A 25,451-nucleotide genomic window follows, 5' to 3' on the forward strand; every position below is an offset into this window, starting at 1 on the left:
GCCTGGAGGTTATTCCGTATCTTGTTACTGTCGTTTCTCCTCACTGTTCACTGTATCTCCTCTTATTATAACATTTATTTACTAACTTCTGCAAAATGAAACCAGTAATGATGGCTGGGGTTCTGATAATTCAGTAGTGGAGAAAATCAAGATAAAGTACAAAATAATGATACATTAAGTTTTTCATTATTTTGATTGTTTTTCCTTGAGTTAACAGCAACAAACATTATTTGTTTTGAAGAAAATTAATGAATAAAGGGAATATTTCAATAATATCAAAATTGTATAACAATTTGAAATTTGAGAAAGCATGACTTTCCCCCCATTCATCTTAGGGTGATGAAATGAAGAAATTGGGAATACAGCCTATTCCTATGATGGACAGAGACAAGAAGGATGAAGTCCCCCAAGGCCAGGTATGAATTATTAAAGTAAATTGTAATTGCTGAAGTCAAATAGTTTAAGATGGGCATGAAATCATACATGAATGGAAAGCATATGTCATCATATAATATGTTAAGGGAATGGGTTATTACAGGCAGATCTGGTGATTATTAATATGGAAACTTTAGAAATTTATCTTACAGGATTGAGAATTGGAAAAGGAACAGCTGTTTACACTGAATAATCACCTACTCAAATGAGCCTTCACTTCCTAAGACACTCAGGAAAGTAGATGCTAAAAGAGTTCATACTCTTAATCTGGGTTTGACGGCCAACTCCAACCACTGATTTTGGTCGCAAGGCTAAAAGCCACAGTGAGGAATCCTGAGGGCCTGGCTGCCTTGTGGACTGGAAAGACTTAGTGCTCAGGGGACAGAAGCCAGGACCACTTGAAACTTTCTCCATTTAGATGGAGTTTGGGGACAATAAGACCAAAGTTAGGAAATCTCTGTGGATTGAAAGAATTCATACTACCTTTGCCAGCACTCCTTTCTTCAGCTGCCATTGCAGTAAATAGGCTTTCTTTTCTGACTTGAAATAGAGGGGGGTAGAAGATTTTGAATTGTTTTATTTTTAACAAGCAGAAAATATTTTGTCATTGGCTAAACAAAAATATTTTTGGAGAGTTACATTATAGATTTTGATTCAGGTTCATTTTTTCTGACAAATAATGCTTAGTACTTTAGTGCATTTTGTGTTTTGTCTCAACATAAATTGACATCAACTATCCTCTTTTCAGGTCATACTACATAATTTATGTTTGTTTTCCAATGTTTTGAGAGGTCTGTGCCTCGCTAGTTTTGCATGCGTGTATGTGTGGTGTAATGTATTTCTGAGAGTATGGTTTTCGTTAAGTATCTAATCTTCTAATGGCATAACAAGGAAGTTAGTCGTGGGCAAATAATTATGATACAGATATGTTTAGAAAATGTTTCAAAAAAATCCACAGGTTTTTGATAAGTTCTCAAATTTCCCTACTTTATTTAAAATTGATTTATACACAATTTAGGCAAGTCCACAGCCCACAGAGGGCACCAGTACAACAAAGAGACTGAATGAATGGCCATCGCCTCCACTCATGCCCCTGGCTAGGTTTTCTGATGGCGTGGGCACTTTTCCCTCTTGATTTGAAACGGATCCTGAATACCTATTGTGTTTGCTGTGGGTGTATTTTGCAGTTTTTGTCACCTTTTACCACTGTTTATGGAATTTTCCCATATATGGAGTCACAGCTGTCAGTCATTCCTGTTTGGTGTCTGCTTTTCATAATGTATTTGAGAAGTCCTTTCCCACCTTGAGAGTAAATATATTTGCCTATATTTTCTTTAGTTTCCTCTTTATTACTTTGCATTTGATTGATTAACTTGTTTGGAATGTGTCTTCTTGTATTATTTAAGATAGGGAACTAAAGGTTTTTCCTTCCCAGTAGTTTACAGTCATCCCCACAGAAGGCATGGCATAGCTGGAAATTTCTCATTCATGCTGTCAGCAATATGGGTTTTGCTCTCGTGTTTTTAATTAAGATAATAGTTTGTTTTAGAATAGTTTGATTTTCATTTACAGCCTAACAAAGATTTAAAGAAAAAGTTCTATGATCAGTTAATATTCTACCAACCATATTGCTTCTAAATAGTTGATGACTGTGAAATTATTATTTGCCATAATAATGAAATACTCTAATTTCTGATAATTAGTATCTTTTCTGGGACCTTCTGCCCCGTGTCATCTGCTAAATATTCGAATAAGAAAGTCTCTGCATGAGCCATAAAGTTAAAAATGGAAATAACGCAGGTGCTATTCTAGTAAGAGTGCTATGACGATAGACTTTGTAACAGGAGAAAGCAAAAAGGAACCACATAAATTCGATCCTCCTGTATGCTTCAGTGCATATCACTGAAGTTCAGTACTTCAGAGAAATTGGTAAGCTGTGATTTGGGGTCACCTCGTCTAGAGAGCTATTTATCTTGTACATGATGCAGCCACTTGGCCAGTGACTTATGTCTGGACAAGCTGTGTTATCTGGCTAAGAGTCACATATCTTTTACATCTGGTCTTTAGGTGGCCAGTCTTATTTGCACAGTGACCCAGAATTCCTAATGAAATATTCTCTGTGTATTGTTTAAAGTACGACAGATTTTTAAACTTTGAAATGTGATCTATTGAAAGAACAGTAAATGGGAAGAGCTATGATAAAACCAATGACATTTATTTGAGTTCAAGTAAGAGGGCTGGGAGGATGAGTAAAATATTGGGACACCACACAGGGCACCAAAGCCAAGAGTAGCAGACAAGCAGAAAGTACTGCTGCAAACCTGAGCATGAGGGCGGGAAGAGCCATATGTGCGGAAGAATCGCAGGCTTTATGTTGAAGTGTCTGCAGGAAAGCACTAAAGGTGACTGGAGATAACACAGTACTTGAATGATCAACTGACTGATCTATTAGCAGAATATCATTTAATGTACTTGGGTCTTAGATTTCAGTAGGTATTAACCTTTATAATATGTTTTGAATCTTCATGTGTTTTATTTCTAGAATCCATTTTAATGCATTTTAAAATACAGTCTATAATAGTAGTCATGGAACCTAAATATCACATACAGCAAAACTAGAACATGTAATTTTATAATTAGGCCTCAGAAACAGAACCTTCACTGAAGAAATACAAATATCACTAGAATTGCTAATATGCACTTTTGTTTCTTGTCCGTGGTTTTCGCACGGAGGCAGCTTGGGTTCTACAATGCCGTAGCCATTCCCTGCTATACAACCCTTACCCAGATCCTCCCTCCCACGGAGCCTCTCCTTAAAGCATGCAGGTATGTACTATGGTTCGAGCTGTAACAATATTGTTTCTAAAATCACTGAGATCTGTATAGGATTTTTTTACTCCACTAGTGTGTTGTGGTCTGTGCGTCTGTCTAGGTATCGAGTTGTTGTGCTCAGGGGCTCGGGGCCTCCTTGCCTGGCTTCCCCAGGGGCGTGACTTCTCTCCTTTGGTTCAATTCTCCTGAAAGACGAGCCTCAGGCACCTTGGGTGCTCGGGCAGCTTCTTCTGGCCACACTCTCAAGAGAGGGACAGTGGGAACAGGCTGGGGGCTGGGGCCAGACACAGTTCAGGGCCCAGATGACCCAGTGACTGGGAGAGTCTCTGTCTCGGTGTGGGAGATCCTTCCTGCTTTCGTACACCCACGTTCAGTCTGGGTGGGGTACCAGGTGTTTCTTTCAGAAAGGGCGTGTGTGTGGTTCTTGCAGGACCAGCTTGGTTTCAAGCCTTATGAGAGCTGCATCTGTGCTGAGGGGACCTTGTCCCTGGAGGTCCTCAGGCCTGGGACCCTTGACCTCAGGCCTGGCAGTCCTTGACCAGGCTGCCTCATTTTGCTAAGTGATACGTGGAGTATCACTTTGCTAAGTATCATTTTGCTAAGTGATACGTGGAGTCGGTCCTGCAAGAGGGGCTCCTGGCTCTCATTACTCGTACAGCCACAATATGTCCCTAAGTAGTACGCTATGTATATGTGAAGTGTCTATTCATATCAAGTCCTTCATACACCAAAAAGGAGGAAGAAGTTTTTTTTTATTATTGTTATTTTGCAGAGGACCTGCCCAATGCTGTTTTTAAAAAAGACAAGGCAGTGGTGTCTATTGAGGATGCCTGAGCAGGAAGAGACTGACGAGATCACACAGTTTGTTGTTTAAATGGAAGAAGGGGACCTTAAATTTTGGATAACCGCTTCGTCTTTAAGTCTTTTTCTCCTTCCACCAAGACATTGAAGCATCGTTATCTCTTCTAGATTCATATTTCTCCCTATTCCTTTCTTATCCTTTTGAAAGAGTGAACTCAGTTAAGAACCTTGGGTATTTTTAAAGATTTTCATTTTACTTTAAAAATTCCCTCTGAGGAAGTCAAAGGGTTATAGCCAGCAGCTGTGCATGTGGGTCTTTTCACGGCTCTGGGCCATGTTTTAACTACTTAGCTATAGCTCTGCCTGGGGTGGGTTGGAGTGGATGCCCTGTGGGAGGACGGAGGACAGACACTGGCCAGAGAGTTTTACAGAAAACCAGAAACTTAATATACTCTTATCTTCTGCTGTTGAAATTTTTTTTCTACTTTTTTCAAGGAAAACAAGACCAATAGGCAATATTTAAAAATTTATATATGTAATATAAGAAATGGTTTCTTCTTCCTCCCTGCTCCTGTGGAGATAAACGTAGCATCCCACCTTGTTTTGCTGAGCCTTAATTGACCTTACTCCCTGGTTAGTTTATTAAAATCTTACCTTATTACAAAAGCCTGAGTCATAATGGGCAATATGGAGTGTGAGGCCAGATCATTCTTGAGGGAATTAGGTTATAAAACTTTGTGCAAAATTAAAGAGAAAGTGGAATATCAATGTAAATTCAAAGATGTTGTTTAAATAAATACTAAGCAATCTTCAGAAGTCCTTTCCTGTCCAGAAATCCTGTGTGTTTTATGCCAGGTACTTGGAAGCCAGGGCATGAGTGCTGACTGCGTGTGCCCAGCCCTGTAGAGAGCTATGGAGGTGCCTTCCTTGTGGAACTCTGAGAACACGGTGTCCACTGTGTGGGCAGCTCTGCCTCATTCCTGCTTCAGTATACTTGGCTGGACCACATAACCTCTTAAAGGCCATTTAAATCTTATTAACGCTTAAAAAGTTTATGATGTATCCTCAGTGTTCAAGGAAACATACCAAAATTAGTGTATGGCTTTTTCCAATATATCGGAAGTCTCTAGGGTCTGGAAAAATAATACCTCATGATATGTTACAGAAGTTAAAAGAGCCACACTTTTCAGTTATATTTTAGGGTTTTGTCTGTCTGAATGTGTCTTAGAATGTTTGCTAAAAGAAATTGGAGAGAATTGTAAAACTGTGTCTCATAGGAGTTTTGTATTTCGCAATGCCAAGATTGCCATGTGACTTTACACAGGAATGTGGCCAAGAGTTCTTCCCGGGTAGCCGTGTAGAGGAAGATGGTTTTGCAGCGATTTGGCTAAGAGCTCTGCTGGGGTAACTGTGGGGAGTAAGATGATGGTTTTGCAGTGGTTGTGATCACACAGTTAGAGAAGATTACGATGCCTGTGACACTTGAATGACAGACACTGAGAGAGAAAGATTAGAGGACTCGAGAAATGAGACTGCCTTGGGTGAGGACTTACCAGAGCACTAACATGGTTTTACGATAACAAGAAAATTTCAGAAGTTTGTGCCAGGTGTAACAGGATGACTTTGTACATGTGACACACTGCTCAGAATAAGAGCAAGTGTAAGATGGTGAGGTTTAGGCCTCCTGGGAGACGCTCTGTCGACACTTCTCAGTAGGAAGGTCCCTGTTGTCACCGAGTGTTCTTACTGCTCTGGGACCTCCTCCTTTCCACGATCCTGCATATTCCTCAGTATTAAAACCCAGAGCTCTTTCCCTGTTCAAGTTAATCCTTTCTAAGAAAGGACGTATGCTGAGCCCTAGCATTTCTGCTGCGTTCGCGGTCCAGAGCGGGTGGACCAAGGTGCCCCTGACCCTCTGGCGCCTCTGAATCTCTTTCCTGAGCAGCCATCACAGGAGCCCGCCTGGCCACGTCATGCTGGTAACCATGTCGGAGGGCCCCACACAATGTCGTTGTGCAGGGCTATGCCACAGGACTGTTTGGTTAGTTTTCAAGACAAAGTCCAGAAATCCTTTATTCAGCTTCCCCTGAAACTACATCTTTTATCCCTAGGGATAATCTCAATCAGTGGGAGAAGGTGATTCGAGGGGAGGAGACTGCAACCTGGATTTCATCCCCGTCCGTGGCTCAGAAGGCAGCTGCATCTGAAGATTGAGCACTGGTCACCCCGACATGCTGTCCCACCTACAGATCCTCATCTTGCTTCTTTGACATTTTTTTCCTTTTTTTTGGGGGGGGGTGTGAGGGGAATCTATACCTGGTAACTGGGTGCAAACCTCTTCAGGAAGGTAACATCAAGTAAATAAGTCAAGCCGAGGACTTCCTGCCAGTCTCTTCTGTGGGGCATCGTAGACACTGAGTAACCAGGACCACCCCCGTGTTCAGAAATCAGCTGGCCAAGTGACTCCATTTGACTTGCAAACCAGCCTTTTCTAATCGGCTAATATTGCTGAGGCCTTAAAGGAAATGGACAAAAATTCTTCAGAAGGGGTACTTTTCCATTGTATCTTTCTAATAAGGGTTTAACATGGTACTATTATGGTATTGTACTTGGGCTTTCACATCAATGTTGCTTTGATGTTGTTGGTTATAAATAGGAATTTTTACACATTACTATTGTGAATGGTGAATGTTCATGTACGACCTACTTGTAATTAACTTGAGTTGTAGTCCACAGCCTCAGGACAAATGTCATTGAGGTTACAGGGTAAGAAATGATGGCAAAACGTCAGACTCTTATTTCAGAGCTTCATGAATTTAGTTAGACTAAACATAACTCTTTAAGTTAAAACTAAAGGGCTGAGATGAATAAATTTAACACTGAAACAAATAGATTTCCTGTCCTTTTGAGAAGAGATGAGGTATACCTTACAATAAATCTCAGAACTTCAAGTAGCAGTTCAAAAGATGTCAGTTTTTAAAATTGTTTTTGTTGTCGTCTTGGCAGTTTTACTGAACCCTTTGCATAAAGAACACAATAAAAGCAAGGCATCATAATTTTTTGAATGGACAAGTCTTATGGACATAAAGGGTGCATTTTTCATAATGATTCCTTCATAGTTTCACTTTGTGTCATTGCAGAATTTTAGACTCTCATTCACAACGAAAGATGAATTCTAAACATTGTTTAATTAAAGTACCATACATTTCTCTTTTAAACATCAAACCATAAAATGTGTCCTTTGTAATTGTACTCTGGCCTGCTGCAGTCACCTCTCATTCATCTCTTTCCACATGCTGCACGGTCATATTTCATGAGCTTTCTGTCCATAGCACAGACACAGAAGCAGAAAGCAGTACAATCATGTTGGACCTTCTTTCTGTTCTCTTTACTCGTCTCACAGATCAAATCACTCCATAGAAGTCTGTGGATTTCGATGGTTTCTTCTATACAGCTTTTTGGTTGACTAGTATTACTATACAATGTAAGTGTTTTGAAAAATACAAAAGTAATACTCTGCACCTCTTCCTACAAAGATTATAAAGCAGTCACTTCTGGTGCATATTAATACTTTAAAGATTTTCAGCACAATGGCACAGTAATCTCCAAACCTGAATTAGACAGAGACTCACTCAGGAAGTGACAGGCCAATCATAACAACATATTCACGTTTCATGTGGCAGGAAACTGGAATATCAGTTTGAATAAAATGGAAAAATATGCTTCTACATATTTACTACCATAGGCATTTTGTTCATATGAGCCTGGTTTGTGCCAAATTAAATCAGAGGCTTCTACAACATGGTTTATTTATGTTGTGGCAGAGTTGGCTCTACATAAGCACTGTTCTTATTTTAAAATTAACACTATGTGTTCAGTTTTCTTGTGGGCTTCTGAAAGTTGCCATCTTCCCTACGTGGAGCTCCATTTGCTATTTTCATTATACACTATGAGGTAAAATGTAATAACGAAAGAGATAGAAATACCACTGTGGCTAGATATATATACACACACATATATATATGGATGGATGTAATATATGTAGAACACACACATAGATGTATATAGGATGCACACTCATGTATGTAAACATACATATACATATGTGTATATATGATACACATACACACACGCACGAGCGACAGAAGGAAAGAGGAAGAGAGAAGCAAACATGTAGGAAAAAATATAAATCAACCCCATTCTCCCATTCTTTAAGAGCAATGATTTTTCTTGACGGAAAATGCATATTACTTGACAGTTGACAAGAAAGTGTCATTTTTGTGTTAGTGTATTCATATAACTGCATTTGAACAAGATACATATTTTTCTGCATACAAATTTATGAAGCTGGATTCTACCAAATACAACTTTAGTCACGAAAGTTAATTTAGTTATCTAATTTAACTTGGAGACTGAATTTCAGGAAGGGATATAAATTATTTAAGATTATTGTTTAATTACAAGAATTTTAAAAGAATGTATGAATTCTGTTTTTTAATATAGAAAATAATTATGGCGGTAGGAATCTCATGGCTATATTTACATTTTTAGGTTATTACAGAAAATTCTCTTAATTTATTATGGTCAAGTGTATTAGGTAATCTCTATTTAGAACAGTTTCCCAAAGGAATGTGATTGGATTTACTAGTTGGTTAATTTCTTGTGAAATATTGTCGTAATAGAAGCACAGCATGAACAAAAGACTGTATTCTGATGTAAACTGTCAATACTGCTTTTACCATGTGTCAGATTTACTTAGTAATCACAGATTTACCTAAAATAAAAGGACTCGGGATGCAGTGATATTTAGTTAATAATTTGTTTTGGAAAACATGCAGTTAGGAGTATTTTTGTATTTTGTCAGATGTTTAGGAGACAGACTTTTGAGTTCTGTTTCTTGTCCTTTTCCCAGATCTTTTCTTAAAAGAACAATGTGACACCAGAAGCCAAGAGATGGTTTTTACTAACAACAGCTTTGATGAGTTCCTATTAAGGTCGTATTGTGTATTGTGCCAAATTTTCCACCCAGTATAAATTTAGTAACCAGCTACGAGCATATGTAGGATATTCAATTTGCAGACACTTATATTGGTTATGTTGGTTTATAATAGACAAGTTTTATGGTCATATGCAATTATTCCATTATCTTTTTGGACACAGTGAATGTGTTTTTTAGCTGAAAATGTCCTTGGAAACATAAATGCCTGCCAATACCATGAAATATTGAATTCAGGCAATGTGAATTAATTAATTAGAAAAGGGTCAAAGGAAATACAATGGATGTGGAAACTAATTCTAAAAAATAGCTGTATTAATAGGGCAAAGCCTCTGGTCCATTTCCCAGCTGTACTTCTCTCTAAGAGGTATATGAAAAACCCATCTTGCAAAAGAGACCAAAATATTAGGCACAATCGTTCCCATTCCTGACTCTTCAATGGAAAAGGAAGGTACAGATGTTTACAGTGGTGCCCCAGGTGACTCGTTCTCCACACAACAAAAACAACTAATTGGAAACTACATTTGTTCAATATAGGTTTCCTCTTTTTTGGCATGCTTTTTAGATTTTTTTCATTTTGTAAAATCTCAGTTAATTTTTCTTTATTGGTATGTTTGTGTATACAAGACATGTTTGTAAAGGATATAAATAGATGCATCAATCCTTAGATACCTGGGTTTTTTAATAGGTTTAGGTTTGGGTATTGTGTTTCTTGTCTTTTAACTCAAAATTAAGGTTTGAGCTTTAATAGGACTAAATTATTCACCTGCCTTGGCCTGTGCCTTTATTTTAAATACTGCAATTTTAATTCTTCATTCATGTATTTATTATTTTGCTTTTCTTGCTTAACTATAATTGAAAATATTTACAGGAACTCACAGTTCATTTTATCAAGTTGAATGAATAGGATCATCCTCTCCTCATCAGATTTCTGTCCTTTATTTGACTTCATTGACATATACCCTGGTGACTATAACCAGCGAACTGTTCAGATTCAGTCTTTTCGGCAAGAACTTCAGAGAACTGTGACCTTGGTTATGATATGATTTTTTGGGGGGTTTCAGGTACCTAAGCATGATTTTTAAAATCACTTCTGTCTTTACATATTTCAAACATATGTTTGCTTTTGACACTTTGCAGATTTTATTTAGGATTTAATTCTTTAAAGACTGTATTTATTTAGTCACTATAATGAATCTCTTCTATTGCAAGTATTGAGCTGATTTTTAAATGATGTAAAATGTAGATCAGCCAAGTATGTCATCCATTAGAGTTTCCCCATGCTTTCAGCGCATGGCCGTGAGATCTTGACATGTGCATCAGTATTTAGCCAATACATATTTTGCTGGCTTCTTTAACCATTTATATTGCTTAAATTAGTAATATCCAATGCAGTGCACACTTTTTTGTCTTTTTTCCAATGGAATATTTTGGTTGTCTGAAACATTGGATGCATTTTATATGATAAAAATAGCAAGAAAAATTTAAAAAGTGTCAACGGTGTGCTGGTTCTAAATTAAGAAGATAGAACAAAGAGAAAGACATTAATGTTACCCAAGAAATATATTTAACATCCAAAGAAGCAATGCTGTCCTCACTTGGTGTTTCTCTTCTCAACCCAGCAATGGAGAGCAGGGCTTGCGAAGCCATACAGAGCCCACCTGCCCTTTCCTGCAACTGGGAGAAAACTAATCAATGGCATGCAGAGCCAGGTGTGGCCCTGTGAGGCAAAGGATAATGTCACCTCAGGACCAAGGTAGAAGCTTACAGCTGAATCCAGGGCTTACTAAGTAGGGAAGTCAGTTTACACATTTCAGTTTTCCTCTGATGTCTCTGAGGTACTGTGTATTTGCAGAAGTTTAAGTAGAAGGGTTTTGTTTCTATTGTAAGTTAAGCTCTAAAAGTGTATTATCTAATACTCTAGCCCAACTGAAATATTATATCATGGGCGTTACAGCCTTTGTCTTTTTCTTTATTCACCTTAATACCCAGTCCTATGCTGTATCTCCAATAGCCTATATAAATGACATATAGGAATATTATGTTCCATATGATCTGTCGTATGGTGTATATGCTATGTGTTCATTTCATGTGCAAGTTGAGAGTGTAATAGATTTACCCAGAGAAGGTGTTTCTATACAATGCCCCTACCTATTTGAAATTACATGCTTGCCCAACACACTGTGAAATAGTTACCAAAATTTGTACAAATGCAGCATCTTCATTCTTCCTGAGAAGACAAGATGGCTTTCTTTACATGAATATATGAACAAAAGAGATCCTAGATCCATACGTAGCTAAGGCATCTGGGAGTTTGCTGTTGATAATCTTGCTGACCAAAAACTACTGGAGAGTAATACAGGTTATATGCTGTCAAAATTACAATGCTCATAAAGAACTGACTTGTAGAGTCAGTGAACCTGTGTCCAGAATTTTAATAGGCTCTCTATTGGAAGGAGAAAGAATTTCAAGTTAACGGTATCTAACTTTATCATAGTTGATAAGTTAGTAAATTTTAAAAAATGATTTTATATGTATGACAAAAATCTTTGTAAAATGCGCAAGTGCAATAATTTAAAGAGGTCTTAACTTTGCATTTATAAATTATAAATATTGTACATGTGTGTAATTTTTTCATGTATTCATTTGCAGTCTTTGTATTTAAAAAACACTGTTATGTTTGTATAATAGAACAGTAATCATTTATTATAATCTAGGCAAGTTGTAAATAAATTCATAATTTAAACAGCCAGTATATATGCATATATGAGTGTTATATTGCAAAATCTTTGTTTTACTTACATGGTTAAAGCAGCAAGAATTCTTTTGTTGATATGTAATTATACACATAAAATATATATATATGTATGATACATGAAATATATTTAGAAATGTTCATAATTTTAATGGATATCATTTGGTGTGAATAATTGAATACAGAGTTTTTAAAATATCTTTCACGTATATCACTTGCTCTCATTTGTGGGGAAGATAAGAGACATTTCACAAAAGGTCATTTGAAAACACTCTAGGCCTTGTTTGCCTAGAAAACACCAAGTTTACATTGAATTAATGTGTTTTTTTTGCTGCACCCATTTTCTACCGGACAGCACAAGACAATATAAAATGTTAAATGTTATGATTTACTAACTCGGAGTCCATTCTGTAATTTTAAAGATTCAGTGTGTAGGGAGCCCGTGGTGCTGCAGTGATGGCTTCAGGTTACTGAGCCAGCAGCCCTGAGTGCCAACCCGCAGGCTCCCCCGGGAGCTTCCCTGGCCCTCAGAGTCTTTGCGTCAACAATGCAAATGCACACTCACTAAAAGCACACCCTCCTGAAAAGAGAAGTGCTGGGCAAAACGCAGTGGTGCATGTGTGTTTATGTGTACGTGTTGGGATTCTTTCTGCTATAGGAAAACACATTCAGGGCTAAAACCTCACATGCTGTGTAAAAAGTGATAAGTATACTCATAATCTTTAAAACTCTGGGTAAAGAAATTATGTTTTTATTTTGACTATCTCTGCTTGCCATCAAATGAGTAGGCAAATGATAAATATGTAAGACCAAAAAGTTAAATTTTATCCCCTGATCCTCCCTAACCTTAAACATATTACAGCTAAATGTGAGAGGCTTAAACATACGAGTGTCCATAGCCTTGTGAATTAGAAGGAAAAGGAATTCTCCAATACCAAACTCTTACTCATGGAATGCCGTACGGATGCATAGCACTATACATATAGTAGACAGGATTTTTGTGAAATATTCATTTCCTGTGAAAAAAAAATGCTGGGCTAAAAATAAATTTCATGAGCTAATATATCCATAAAGTTATTTAGTAATTCAGGTTGCAGATGGGCACTCTGTAAAGCTGATCTGAATTTGAATCCTCGTCTTAACTGTGCATACCTTTGATTTTTCCATCAACTGTAATGCAACAGTGTTGAGGAGAGTAAAATTTCTCCATCACATGTATTTCCTAATGCAAGAAGAATCCTCAAAAGCAACACTTATCAAACAAACATCTATTCAACAGGCATTTTATTAGGCACCTAGTTTGTGGAAGGAAAGAATGGAAGGAGAAGAGATTAGAAGGAGAGGACGGGATGTCATGTTTCTGTAGGGTTGGCCCTCACACCTTCATCTTGCCAAAGACAAAGTCACTTAGCGATGGCTTCCTGTGCACTTTTGCCTTTCCGTAAGGACTGTTTTCATGATCCTAGTTACTGCAGTCTGGATGGGAAAGCACGCATTTAAAGACCTGAAGATCTCAGATGTTTAATTACAATTTTTAATTTCAAAAACCTGCAATTGATTCAATTCTCGTAAGAGGAAACTGAGCTTGATGAGACAGAAACCAAACAGAAGCATGCCCCTGCATGTCTACAGCTTTTTCCTCTCCCACACCCTTCGCCCACTATCAGAAATAAAAAAACGCCTTCCACGGCAGATCTAGACGTTTCCTCGACAGTGAAGAGCAAAGGATAGTGACTAGAAGAATCAAACCAGGAATTTATTTGAAATAACAACTTCAAAATTCTTAGCTGGTAGTTGTATATATTCAGATAATGTCTAGCTTTTTTGATGTCTATGTCACTAATTAGAACTCCTGCTCAAAAGGATGACCTTAGAGCGTGGTAAGTCGTCATTAAAAAGAAAACAGATTCAAACATTTTAACATACAGAATGACTAAGGTATACAAACATATTCATATGCATTAAGAAAACGTTTACCTGCTTTACTTTGCATCACCTAAAAAAGCAAAGTATCAGACCACCCTGTTTCCTAAGTCTCCTGCATAACAGGCTTATGCCTCTGAAATCAGGAATGTTAGGGATTGGACTGAGAGGTCATGGGTACAATCTCCCATCAGCCAATGCAAAATCCCTTACTTGCCATTTCTGGTAGATACTCATTCAACAAACCACACCTGAGTTGGAAAACATTCTACCGTGAGGCAAAACAGACCACTGGTTGACAGCTGTAGTTGCCAGGAAGTTCTATCCAAAGTTGGACTGAATCCTGTTGCTTTATGATCTTTGTTCCAACATGCTAGTTCTGAGCTTGCAGCCACACAGAGAAGTCCACTTCCTTTGCACCTGACAATCTTCCAGTTAATTGAAGAAGGCTATCATGCCTCCTCATGCTGAACCTCATCTTTTTTAATTGCTTTAAAATAGAAGTTGGCTAAGGCGCCTGCAGTATTCTTGACATTCTCCCTTGAGAAAAGTGCCAGCAACCTGCTACTGGGCCCTTCCTTACTACAGAATAGCACATTGTGGAAGTGCCTCACCTGGCACTCAGGTGACCTCCTACCTGCCATGGCCTGTGGCTCAGTCCTGGGGAAGTCACACCGTTCCTTGAGCATCCCATGTCCTTTAGAGAATGTCACATACAATTCTCTCTACTGGGGTGACTTTACTCTGATTTCTGTTGGTTCAATTCATTCTTGAAAACATAAATTTGAGAATCTCCTCGAGAGCCTGTTTCTGCCGGTCAGTGATGTGTCCCCAGAATGTACTCCCTTGACCCCCCTTCATGATGAAATGGGGCTGTGATGTGCACCCTGCCCAGGCGGAAATAATAGAGGTTAACATCTATTCAGCACTTACTATTTGCAGGCACTCTTGCATCCTACTCATCCAAACTCAATCTCACAACAATTCTGTGAATTACGTGTAAGAGGGCCCCTCTTTTAAAAATCAGAAAAATGAAATGCAGAGCGGTTCAGTAGCTGGTAAATGAGGATGTAGGGGTACGCACCTGAGCCCACCGAGGCTCTGAGACTCCATCTGTAAGCTCTGTGATGTCCTGAAATGCTCCTTGCTTCAGTGCCTGTTGGTAAACGTTGCATCTTGACTAAAGTAAGGCACATAAAACATTCAAGTTATCAGTCAAGATCCTTGTCCCAAAGCATCGAGTTCTTCATGAGCAATGCTCCTTCCTCTTCACTCCTTGCCTGGATGGATGCAAGAGTAGGAAGTCTGAGAGAAAGAAACAAACAGCATTCCACTTTTCTTTCTCAAAATATAATTTGGAAATTCACAGTAGATGAAGTATTGGGAGAAGTTTTCGTATTTACAAGCTAACCATCTGGCTTAAACAAGATGTTTTCAGGAGCCCCCAGCAATGAGGGTTGCCTGAACTGAGGAAGGAAGGAATGTGAGAAAGAAGGCAATTCACAACAGCCTACCTCCAAAAAGAGGCCCAGCCCTGCTCTCCCCCAAGGTGGGAACCGTGGGGATAGAAAGTCAGGGCAGAAAACCCCCAGAGCAGGTGCGCAGACTCTAACCCAGAGGCTCCTTATGCCTGATTTTGTTCTAGAGCTCAGAGCCTGTGGTACATCCCAAAGTTCCATGAACAGTCCTACATGGCAGGGGACAGAAATGACCAAGAGCAGAGGTGACCAGGTGCACCAAGTCTGACGGTCAGCTCTGTGCAGGCAGTGGCCTCAAAGGGAATCAGCTCATGGTTATGACATGGGGTCCAGTTCTTCATGGCCACAATGCCATGGGTTTGAGGTCCAACGGGGTCACACTGCCTCAGTGAACACTGGCCCAGATAAGCATAGGCTGACACAGAGTACATCAGTGAGGACAGGTGGCAGAGGCCAGAGCCAGCAAGGGCCTTGCAATGGCAGTCATATGGGCAGCACAGCAAGGCAAGGGCCCTTAACTTACTCCTGCTCCAGAGTCCACATTCAACCTCCAACTTCCCCAAACTCACACCTAAAACTCAGGCGGGAGAAGAATGTGGGAAAAGGCTTTTAAATGATTTAAAAACCTAAATGAATTCGAGAAGCAGTGAGTTTAGAGAATTTTCCTGAACATGATGACTGTATTAAGTTTCTTGCATTAGATAAATTAGGAATTCAAATCAAATTAAACAGAGAAATTAGGAATTCAAGGCAAGTTATATAGTTCTAGAAGAGTAGTTTTTTTTTTTTTTTTTACACTTGCATTTGATACCAGTGAATTCTATATTTGCTATACAGGTGTAGCCAATTCTGCCTCTCCCATTCTTGGTTCTAGTAGCTTAGAGATTTCTTTAACTTGAAGCTGGTGACTGGTGACTATGCAATGGGAATGACACAGAATTTACTGTAGAGTTAATATGTAAGTACATGCATTACAGTATTGAGTCACAGCAAGGTGCTATTCGTGTATTATCAGTGGCTAATTTTTCTACACTACAGGAATTGCTATTTTTTTTTTGTAAGAATTGCTTTTCCTTCAGAAGAAAAGTGCTACACCTATCCAATGATTCAACAGCCTAGTAACTTTGCATTAGTTTGTTTTCACACTGCTAATGAAGCCATACCCGAGACTGAGTAATTTATACAGGAAAAAAGTTTAATGGACTCACAGTTCCACATGCCTGAGAAGGCCTCATAATCATGGCAGAAGGCAAGGAGGAGCAAGTCATGTCTTACATGGATGGTAACATGCAAAGAGAGAGCTTGTCCAGGGAACTCCCGTTTTTAAAACCATCAGATCTTGTGAGACTCATTCACTATCACTAGAACAGCGCAGGAAACACCCGCCCTTATAATGCAATAACCTCCCACTGGGTTCCTCCCATGACACATGGGAATTGTGGGAATTACAAATTCAAGATGAGATTTGTATGGGGACACAGCTAAACCATATCAACCTTCATGGTCCATTTGAATCTAACCAGGTGTATTAGCTTTCTCTTATTCTCTCTCTCTATATATATATATACACACACACACACACATATATTATATATATGTGTGTGTGTGTGTGTATATATATAGTCTGGGATCTCTGGAGACAGAGAGAGAGAGAGAAAGAGAGTGAGATGTATTATAAAGAATTGGCTCACACAATCACAGAGGCTGAGGAGTCTCATGATCTGCCATCCATGAACTGGAGCCCCAGGAAAGCTGCTGGGAGAAGTTCTAATCTGAGTCCAAAGGCCTAAGACTCAGAGAACCAACAGTGTGATTTCCAGTCCAAAAGCCAGAAAGGAGTGATGTCTGAGCTGTAGCAGAGAGCAGATTGTCTCCTGTTCCTCCTTTTGTTCTATTAAGGGCTACCAACAGACTGACTGGGGCCAGCACATGGGATGGCAACCTGCTTTACTCGTTCTACCTGTTAGGGTCTGAGTGTCTGTGACCCCTTTGAAAAAGATTCATGTGCTGAACTATCATCCCCAATGCAATATGCAATAGTATTTGGAGGAGAAGCATTAGGATGGTAATTATGTCATGATAATAGAGCTCATAAGACCAGGCCAGAGAGCTAGCTCACTCTATTTCTGTCATGTGAGGATACAGGGAGAGGTCAGATGTCTGCAGTCCAGAAGTGGACCCTCCCTGGCACTGGACCATGATGGCATGGTGGTATCCTGACCTCTGGCTTCCAGCCCATGGAGCCGTGAGAAATGTAGTTCTGTAATTGATGAGCCACACTGTTTATGGTATTTTTGTTACAGCAGTCCGAGCTGATAAAGACATTACTCATTCAAACATTAATCTCATCCAGAGGCACCCTCACAGGCACACCCAGAATGATATTTAACCAAATATCTGGGCACCCTGTAGTCCAGTCAAGTTGACGTTTGAAATTCACCACCACACCAGGGATGCTGCTCTCTTCTGCCAGGATACTTACTGTTATCTGTAAAATAATTTTCAATTCACAAAGTCTTCCTTGGACACATGGTCTTTAATAATGATGTCTGTTTTGTCTTTGGGTTTTTTGGGTTTTTTTTTTTCTTGCTTCTTTTGCATTCCTCCAATGTGTTTAGCAGAAACTCAGCTGCCCAATTTTCTTGCTTCATAGGACGTGGCATTTTGTGCTGCAGCTCTGCCTGTGGGCCAGTTGCCTTGTCTTTTGTCTGCCTATAATTTCCTCAGCTGTAGGGAATACATAACAAGCCTCACTGTATCCCAGACACCAGGCATCCAGCCATGCACAACAGGAATTAAAAACTCTGCTGTCAAAGAGTGTGTGTTCTTGAGTAGAATGACAGATGATGAACATGAAATAATTATGTAAAGTGTCAGGTGATGGCAACAGCAATGAAAAAAAATAGGGCAAGGGAAGGGACAGAGGCTGATGGACAGTGGTAGACACCTCTGATGGATGAGATGGCATTTTAGCAGAAACCTGGCCCAAGTGACCGTGGGATCTGCAACTACTTCTTAGCTATGACAACAATGCTACAAGCAACAAAAGAAAAAATAAGACAGAGTTCACTAAAATTAAAATCCTTTGTGAGTTAAAGGAACCCATCAAAAAGTAAAAAGCCAACTCATAGACAGGGAGGAAATATCTGCAAATCCTGTATGTGATAAAGGACTCATATCCAAAATATATACAGAGCTCTCACAGACATATAACCCCATTAAAAAAAATGGACAAAGGGTTTGAATAGACCTTTCTCCAAAGAAGATACATAAATGGCCAGTAAATTCATGAAAAGGTGTTCAACATCATTAGTTATTGGAAAAATGCAAATCAAAACCACAGTGACATACCACTTCACACCCACTGGGATGGGTAAAATTAACAAGATAGACAATAACAAATGTTGGTGAGGAAGTGAAGTAATTACAACCCTTATACATCATGGGGTTGCAAAATGATGCAGTCACTTTGGAAAACAGTTTTTAAGCTTTCCGTAAAATGTTAAAAATCGAGTTTTCACATAACCCAGCTATTCCACTCCTGGGAATATACCAAAGATAAATAAAAACATATGTTCACACGGCCACACCAAAACATTACTCATGTAAAAAATGGAAAGAATCTAAGTGACCATCAGCTGAGTAAATAGACACTCAAAAGTGTCCTAGCCATACAGTGGAATACGATTTATAAAAAACTGAATAATGGATACACGCCATGACATGGATGAATGTTGAAAACATTCTGTTCAGTGAAAGACGCCAGTCACGAAAGACCACATTTATGTAAAATGTCCAGAATAGGCAAAGTCATAGAGACACACAAGTAGATGAATGGTTCCCAGGGCTGGGGCTGGGGGTGATTGTGCATGTAGAGGGGTTTTTTTCTGGGGTGATGAGAATGTCCTAAAATTAGATAGTGGTGATGGCTACAAATCTCTATGAATGGATCAGAAACCACAAATTATACACTTTTAAAAGGGTGAATTTTATGATATGTTGAATACATTCTCAACAAACCTATGAAGAAGAAGGACTGTGAATGTTTATATTACATTAAAAAAAGAAAATCCATGTCTATCATAATGTTCAAAATAAAAAGAAGGAATAAATTCATTAGGTGGTTTTAGAGGTGACTGCTACACCAATTCCTTACTTCAAAAGCAGTAATTATAGAATAAAATATTCCCCAATTTAGGAGATTACGTACCAAATTGATGAGGAAAATCCGGTTTTCAGAATGACATTATGACATCTCAACAATATGGAAGAAATGATAGCCATCAATGTGGAAGAAATGGACATTTACAAACTCCCTTGACTTAAGGATTCAGGCAAGGAGCATGAACAGAGGTGGCAGGTGCTCAGGGATCTGGGGAGTTGCATGAGTCATGTGTCACCCTGCAGCATCCCTGCTGATTGCAAAGGGGAAAGCTTACTGTACCTGTAACAGGACGTGGTGGCCACCTACCCCCTCAGGGGTGAGCTGCTTTAATTTTGCATCACTGAAGGTGTTACCAGTGCTGGGTGTCCAGGTTCTTGACTTCTTGAACAAAGAATTGATCAAAACGCACAAACAAAGCAAGGAAAGAATGAGGCAACAAAAGTAGAGATTTATGGAAAATGATAGGACACTCCACAGGGTGGGATTGGGCCTGAGCACAGGGGCTCAGGAGCCCGTTACAGAATTGTTTGGGGTTTACTTTCTAGAGGTTTCCATTGGTTACCTGGTATATACCTTATGTAAATGAAGAGGATGAAGTAAAGTTACAAAGTCATTTATTTGGTGTACCCCCTATGGAGAGGGTATTTCCTGTCACAGTTAATGGGGGGGTGAACTGGCCTTATGTTCCCTGCCTCTATACCCCATTCTCCTGCCTCAACAGTGGGAATCACAGATCATCACCCGTGAAGTGTCAGCAAACTATTCAACTTAATTATAACCATTTAAACCTCAGACCAAACTTCAATTTTATTGATTTAGAATCAACCAATATAATTTCAACCACAGCACAGAAAGAAATAATCAGACAAATCCCAAAGGTAGACAGGGTATAAGACAACCAGCCTGGTCTTTTAAAAATGTCAATATAATATTTTTTAAGAGTGACTGTTTTAGGTGAAAAGAGCAGGACTCTGTGACTATCGTGAAAACCAGTGCATCATGCAATGTAGATGGCTGGATTGTATGTATATAAAGAAAGTTGTTAAAAAGGGGATAGACTGGATAAAGAAAATGTGGCACATATACTTTGTGGAATACTACACAGCCATGAAAAAGAATGAAGTCATGTCCTTTGCAGGGACATGGTTGAAGCTGGAAACTATTGTTCTCAGCAAACTAACACAGGAACAGAGAACCAAACACTGCATGTTCCCACTCATAAGTGGGAGTTGAACAATGAGAACACATGGACACAGGGAGGGGAACATCACACACTGGGGCCTGTTGGGGGTTAGGGGGAAAGGGGAGGGAGAGATTTAGGACAAATACCTAATGCATGCGGGGCTGAAAGCCTGGATGACGGGCTGATGGGTGCAGCAAACCACCATGGCACATGTATATCTATGTAACAAACCTGCATGTTCTGCACGTGTATCCCAGGACTTAAAGTAAAATTTAAATAAATAAATAAATAAATAAATAAATAAATAAAAGGGGGTAATAACCAAATATATGGATTCTTATTTGAAAACACAGCTATAGAAGAAATGTTGTGGAAAAGTGGGAAATGTGAATATGTGCTAGGTGTCTGCAGACAGGAAGTCACGACTTGATTTTCTTAAGTAACCATGGTCTGTGGTTTTAAAAGAGAATGTCTTTATTTTAGTAGACATGCTGAATGCTGAATTATTTAGGGGTAAAGACTCGTCACTTTACTACCGACTCAAAGACGTCGGCACAAATTGTGGTCGGAGGGACAGACAAGGAAGTCAGAGTACCAATTGTGTCACCTAGGTGGCAGGCATACGGTCACTCGCTCTGCCGCTCTTATTTGGAAGAATAGCACATGGGTGTGTAGTGGGCATCTGCAATACTTTACAGTCCAGGTGGAAGAAAAATGTCCAATTCATTTTCAGATCTCAAGTCTGATGACTCCCTTTTTGCTAGGTGGAGGGAATTTTTATCCCACTCATCTTTAGGGACGTCCTTCAGTTCCTTGGAGACTCTCAGATTTGTTCCAAGTGTTCAAGGAAGGCCTCTCTGCATTCCTGAGAAGCTGCTCCTGGCCTGGGTCCTGATGACAGACTCCCCAGGGAGGGCAGGCCAGCGCAGCACCGTCGCGGGGGCAGGGGTCCCCGTCCACCGTCCACCGTCCACGCTGGTGTCCTCTTTCCAGGCTGGACTCCCCTCCCCTCCTCCCCTTATTGAAGGCCACTGTCTCTCCTTTTCCCTCAGCATAAATCCTTCAATACAGTCGATGACATTCGGTTTCCAAAACAAACACCAAGAAGGAGAAAGGAGAATCATTCCAAATGCCTGCCTTCTGCCTGTGTCATAAACCCCTCTGGGATTCGGGAATGACAAGGGAAGGCCAGAGTGGACAAAGCAAAAATTACAATGGCTTTAAATTATCCTGTGCCGCCCCCTCCCCAAAAAACACCCAATGTCGGTGCCATTGTATTTAGGGGAAAAGAGGGTGGAGAGAATAAAGGTTAGTGTCTCCAGGCAAAATGCCAACCAGTTCCGTGCCTCTGAGGGGGTGGGCTGGGGAGGAGGCTTGTGATTCGGTAAGTGTGGGGAATGCTCGGAGGAATGAATGGACCGAACCCTCCAGGTGTTGAGTGGCACTCTCCTCAGCACGGTGGGGGCGGCCAGTGGAGGCTCCTCTGGGTTGTGGTGCTGCATTGAGAAGGGAGTAAAGGGCACAGAGAGATCAAGGAAGCGCCCAAAGCCTCCCAGCGGCCACCCCTCCCCAGCCAGCCCAGAGGGTGGCCAGTAACCAGGACTTCAGGTCTCTGCCCTGACAGCTCACATTTCCTAACCTTAAGAATTTAAAAAGTCAGTCATGTGTATTCTTATTTGGACAACTTCTGGCTTTATTTGTTATTAAAGTAGCGATGTTCCCCCACCCTGGGTTCTACACACAGAAAATCCGTATGTCTGCCGTACTGCTGGGAAAACACCTAGGGGAAGGACAGGCCGTGGCCACCTGTCTGCCCTGGAAGGGGAAGGTCTTGCTCTCAAGGGTGGGAACAACCCTCAGCCTCACTGGAAACGCTTGTGGAAGTGGGAAGGAGGCTCCATTCATTCCTTTCTAGCCCTTGTATTCAGGAACCAATAGGCCTCCCGTTATTTCATTTTTAGATATGCGAGCAACCGCTTGTTACCAATGAAAATATCAGCAATGTGAAACAAGGACCAGAAACAGTAAAGAATCAGCAACTCCAAATATTTTGAAAAGCAGTTGGTAGGAATCATGTCTTGTTTCTCCATAGATGCGGGTTTGATTGGAAAAGTACACAGGCTCTGCAGCCAGACCATGCTGGGGTTCCCACGTTTGCGCTGCGAGCTCGCAGACGTCGCCCTGTGTTTGCACTCAGCCAACTCCACTCCCTGGGGAAATTCAAAGGGCGTAATATTAGGGCCTCTGGTTTCTGCAAAGCCAGGCTGGAGAGGGCCGTGTGCCCCACGTGCAGTGCCTCGACATCATCCCCCGGGAGCCACATAGGTGTGCTTTCCTAAGAACTACATTAATATTGGGATGACTGGAAAACAGAACTGGATTACCCCACTTCTGGTTTGCTTTTCCCATCTCCAGCAACAGTGAATTTCTTTCCCCCTTGTCTATGGCAAGATTCCCTTGGAGCAGGTCACACACACCTTTGATTTATTTCTTTAGTTTTACATTTACTTATGTATGTATATATTTATGTATGTATGTATATATGTATGTATGTATGTATTGAGACAGGGTCTTGCTCTGTCACCCAGGCTGGAGTGAAGTGGTGTGATCTCAGCTCACTGCAACCTCCACCTCCCAGGCTCAAGCAATCTTCCTGCCTCAGTCTCCCAAGTAGTTGGGAACCAGAGGCACACACCACCACACCTGGCTAATTTTTTTGTATTTTTGGTAGGGGCTTTGCCATGTTGCCCAGACTGGTTTTGAACTGCCAAGTTCAAGTGATCCGCCTGCCTTGGCCCCCCCAAAATGCTGGGATTACAGGCGTGAGCCAACGCACCCAGCCCAGACACACCTTTTAGGCATGTACCAAGTCATGAAATCAAATGGCCCCTGTTTCCCAGACTTTCAACATTTTTCACTCCACTGGCCCCATGCCCTCAACATGGGATCCCTCAAATCTCTCTAATCGTAAACAAACCAGACCAATGAAGTGCAAACAACAAAAAACAAACAGCGATTTGGACCATCTCCCTGATCCCTAGCCAATGCTCTACCTCCAGTGTCAGGCCACACACGAGTTTTGGAAAAGGAAGGTCAGGTCTGCACCACACTCTTTAGCTTGATGCCAAGAATTCTCTTCCTCTGGCTCTTTGTCACCTCGTCTGAAGTCAAAGAGAGCCACACTCTAATCCCCAGAACTGGTGAAGATGTGAGGTCCCTGGGCAGAGAAGATGTGGAGCTGCAGAGGAGATCAGGGCTGCTGAACAGCTGGGCTTAAAATACGAAGACGAGCCTGCACTACCTGGGCCAGTGCAGTGTCATCACAGGGCTCCTTTTGCAGAGAACAGGCCAGTGCAGTGGCTCATGCCTGCAATCCCAGCAGTTTGGGAGGCTGAGGTGGGCGGATCCCCCATGGTCAGGAGTTTGAGAGCAGCCTGGCCAACATGGCGAAAACCTGACTCCATTAAAAATATAAAAATTAGCCAGGCATGCTGGTGGGTGCCTATAATCCCAGCTACTTGGGAGCCTGAGGCAGGAGAACTGTTTGAACCTGGAAGGCAGAGGTTGCAGCAAGCCAAGGTGGTGCCACTGTACTCCAGGCTGGGTGACAGAGTGAGACTCCATCTCAAAAGAAAAGGAGAGAACAGAGAGGCAGGAGGGTGTCTGGGATGTGAGAAAGACTCTCCCAGCCTCATCGGCTTTGCAGATGGAGGAAGGGCCCAGGAACCAGGAACCGGGTGGCCTCTAGATACTGAAAAAGGGGGACTCTCCCCAGTAGCCTCCAGGAGGAAGCAGCCCTGCCCACTGCCCACGCCTGGATTTTAGCCAGTGAGAGCCATTGTAGACTTCAGACTTCCAGCAATGTGAGAAAATAAATTGATGTTTCTTTCAAGCTGCTAAGTCTATGGTTATTTATAATGGCAGCCACAAAGCAAATAGAGGCCTTCCCTGGTCATCTTATGTAAAACAGTTTAAGACTCATCACTGCACTTACAATGTATTTTTATAACACCTTAGGGTTTTTTTTTTTTTCCTTCACAGTTTCATTGTAGATTTTCCTTCTTTCTTGACATCTGGTCGGCAACCTTGTATTGGCAAAGATCAGATGGTGTGGTGACATTGTGTTTGAAAATGCCATCTGGTAATGAAGAGGTGGAGAAGCAGGCACTCTCATTACTGCTGGGATTGAGAAAATCATAATAACCCTTCCAAGAACAATGTGACACTCTTTCTCAATATCCCATGGGCACAAACTCGGCAACTCCACCCCAGGTGCTCAAGTTCTGTATTTACCTACAGATTCGCGCACACATAAAGTGACTGGAGGACCAGCAGTGGGATTTAATGGCAGAAGAATGGAAACAGCGTATGTGTCCATCAGTGGTCTGTGGATTAGAATAAATCACAGTAGACTCATGCAATAGGACACTGCCCAGCCATGTAAAATGTCAGGTGCTCTTTACACACTGGTACGGAATGATTTCCAAGAGAAAAAGTGGGAGTGGCCCACTGTCATCATGGAAGAGAGAGCAGATGGAGAGATGGTGTGAGTGAATTTTCTTGTCTACACGGGCTGTCTGCGGGAAGTCGTACAAGCATCTGGTCAGATGGGTGGTCTCTGAAGAGAGTCACCAGAGGGTATGGGATGTGCTGGGGGCATTTTCACGACCGACCCACGTACCTCTCACTTAATGGGGGAATCCTGGTGTCTCCTGTCCTGCCCCTAGATGCCCAAATCATTTTCACAGTTGAAAAGATAATGGAGCTTTTGGAAGCAGGTGTAGATGAGTGATAAACAACAGTTTGAAGATAAAGAAATGCAGCTTTTACGTACCAATGTCATTGAATGAAGGTTTGTTTTTCTTTCCAAAGGGGGAAAGGGA

At 40.8% G+C, this 25,451-nt stretch overlaps 1 protein-coding gene across 12 annotated transcripts in view; it reads left to right on the forward strand.

Annotated features, from left to right (window-relative positions):
* The window catches only part of PDE10A (phosphodiesterase 10A), a 337,758-nt gene extending 325,739 nt beyond the window's left edge, over positions 1-12,019 (forward strand). For 9 of the 12 annotated variants that reach the window (XM_025382247.1, XM_025382251.1, XM_025382249.1 and 6 more), the window contains 3 exons: positions 336-416; positions 3,173-3,261; positions 6,180-11,819. In XM_025382247.1, coding sequence (XP_025238032.1) covers positions 336-416; positions 3,173-3,261; positions 6,180-6,282 — 273 coding nt within the window. In that variant the 3' untranslated portion in view covers positions 6,283-11,819. Of the gene's footprint in view, positions 1-335; positions 417-3,172; positions 3,262-6,179 lie in introns of all 12 variants that reach the window. The other 3 variants (XM_025382246.1, XM_025382245.1, XM_025382257.1) reach the window with 2 other exon arrangements.
* Positions 12,020-25,451: the final 13,432 nt, after the last annotated feature.

This window comes from Theropithecus gelada, chromosome 4 (assembly GCF_003255815.1).
Source record: "Theropithecus gelada isolate Dixy chromosome 4, Tgel_1.0, whole genome shotgun sequence".
In the NCBI taxonomy this organism is placed as follows: domain Eukaryota; kingdom Metazoa; phylum Chordata; class Mammalia; order Primates; family Cercopithecidae; genus Theropithecus; species Theropithecus gelada.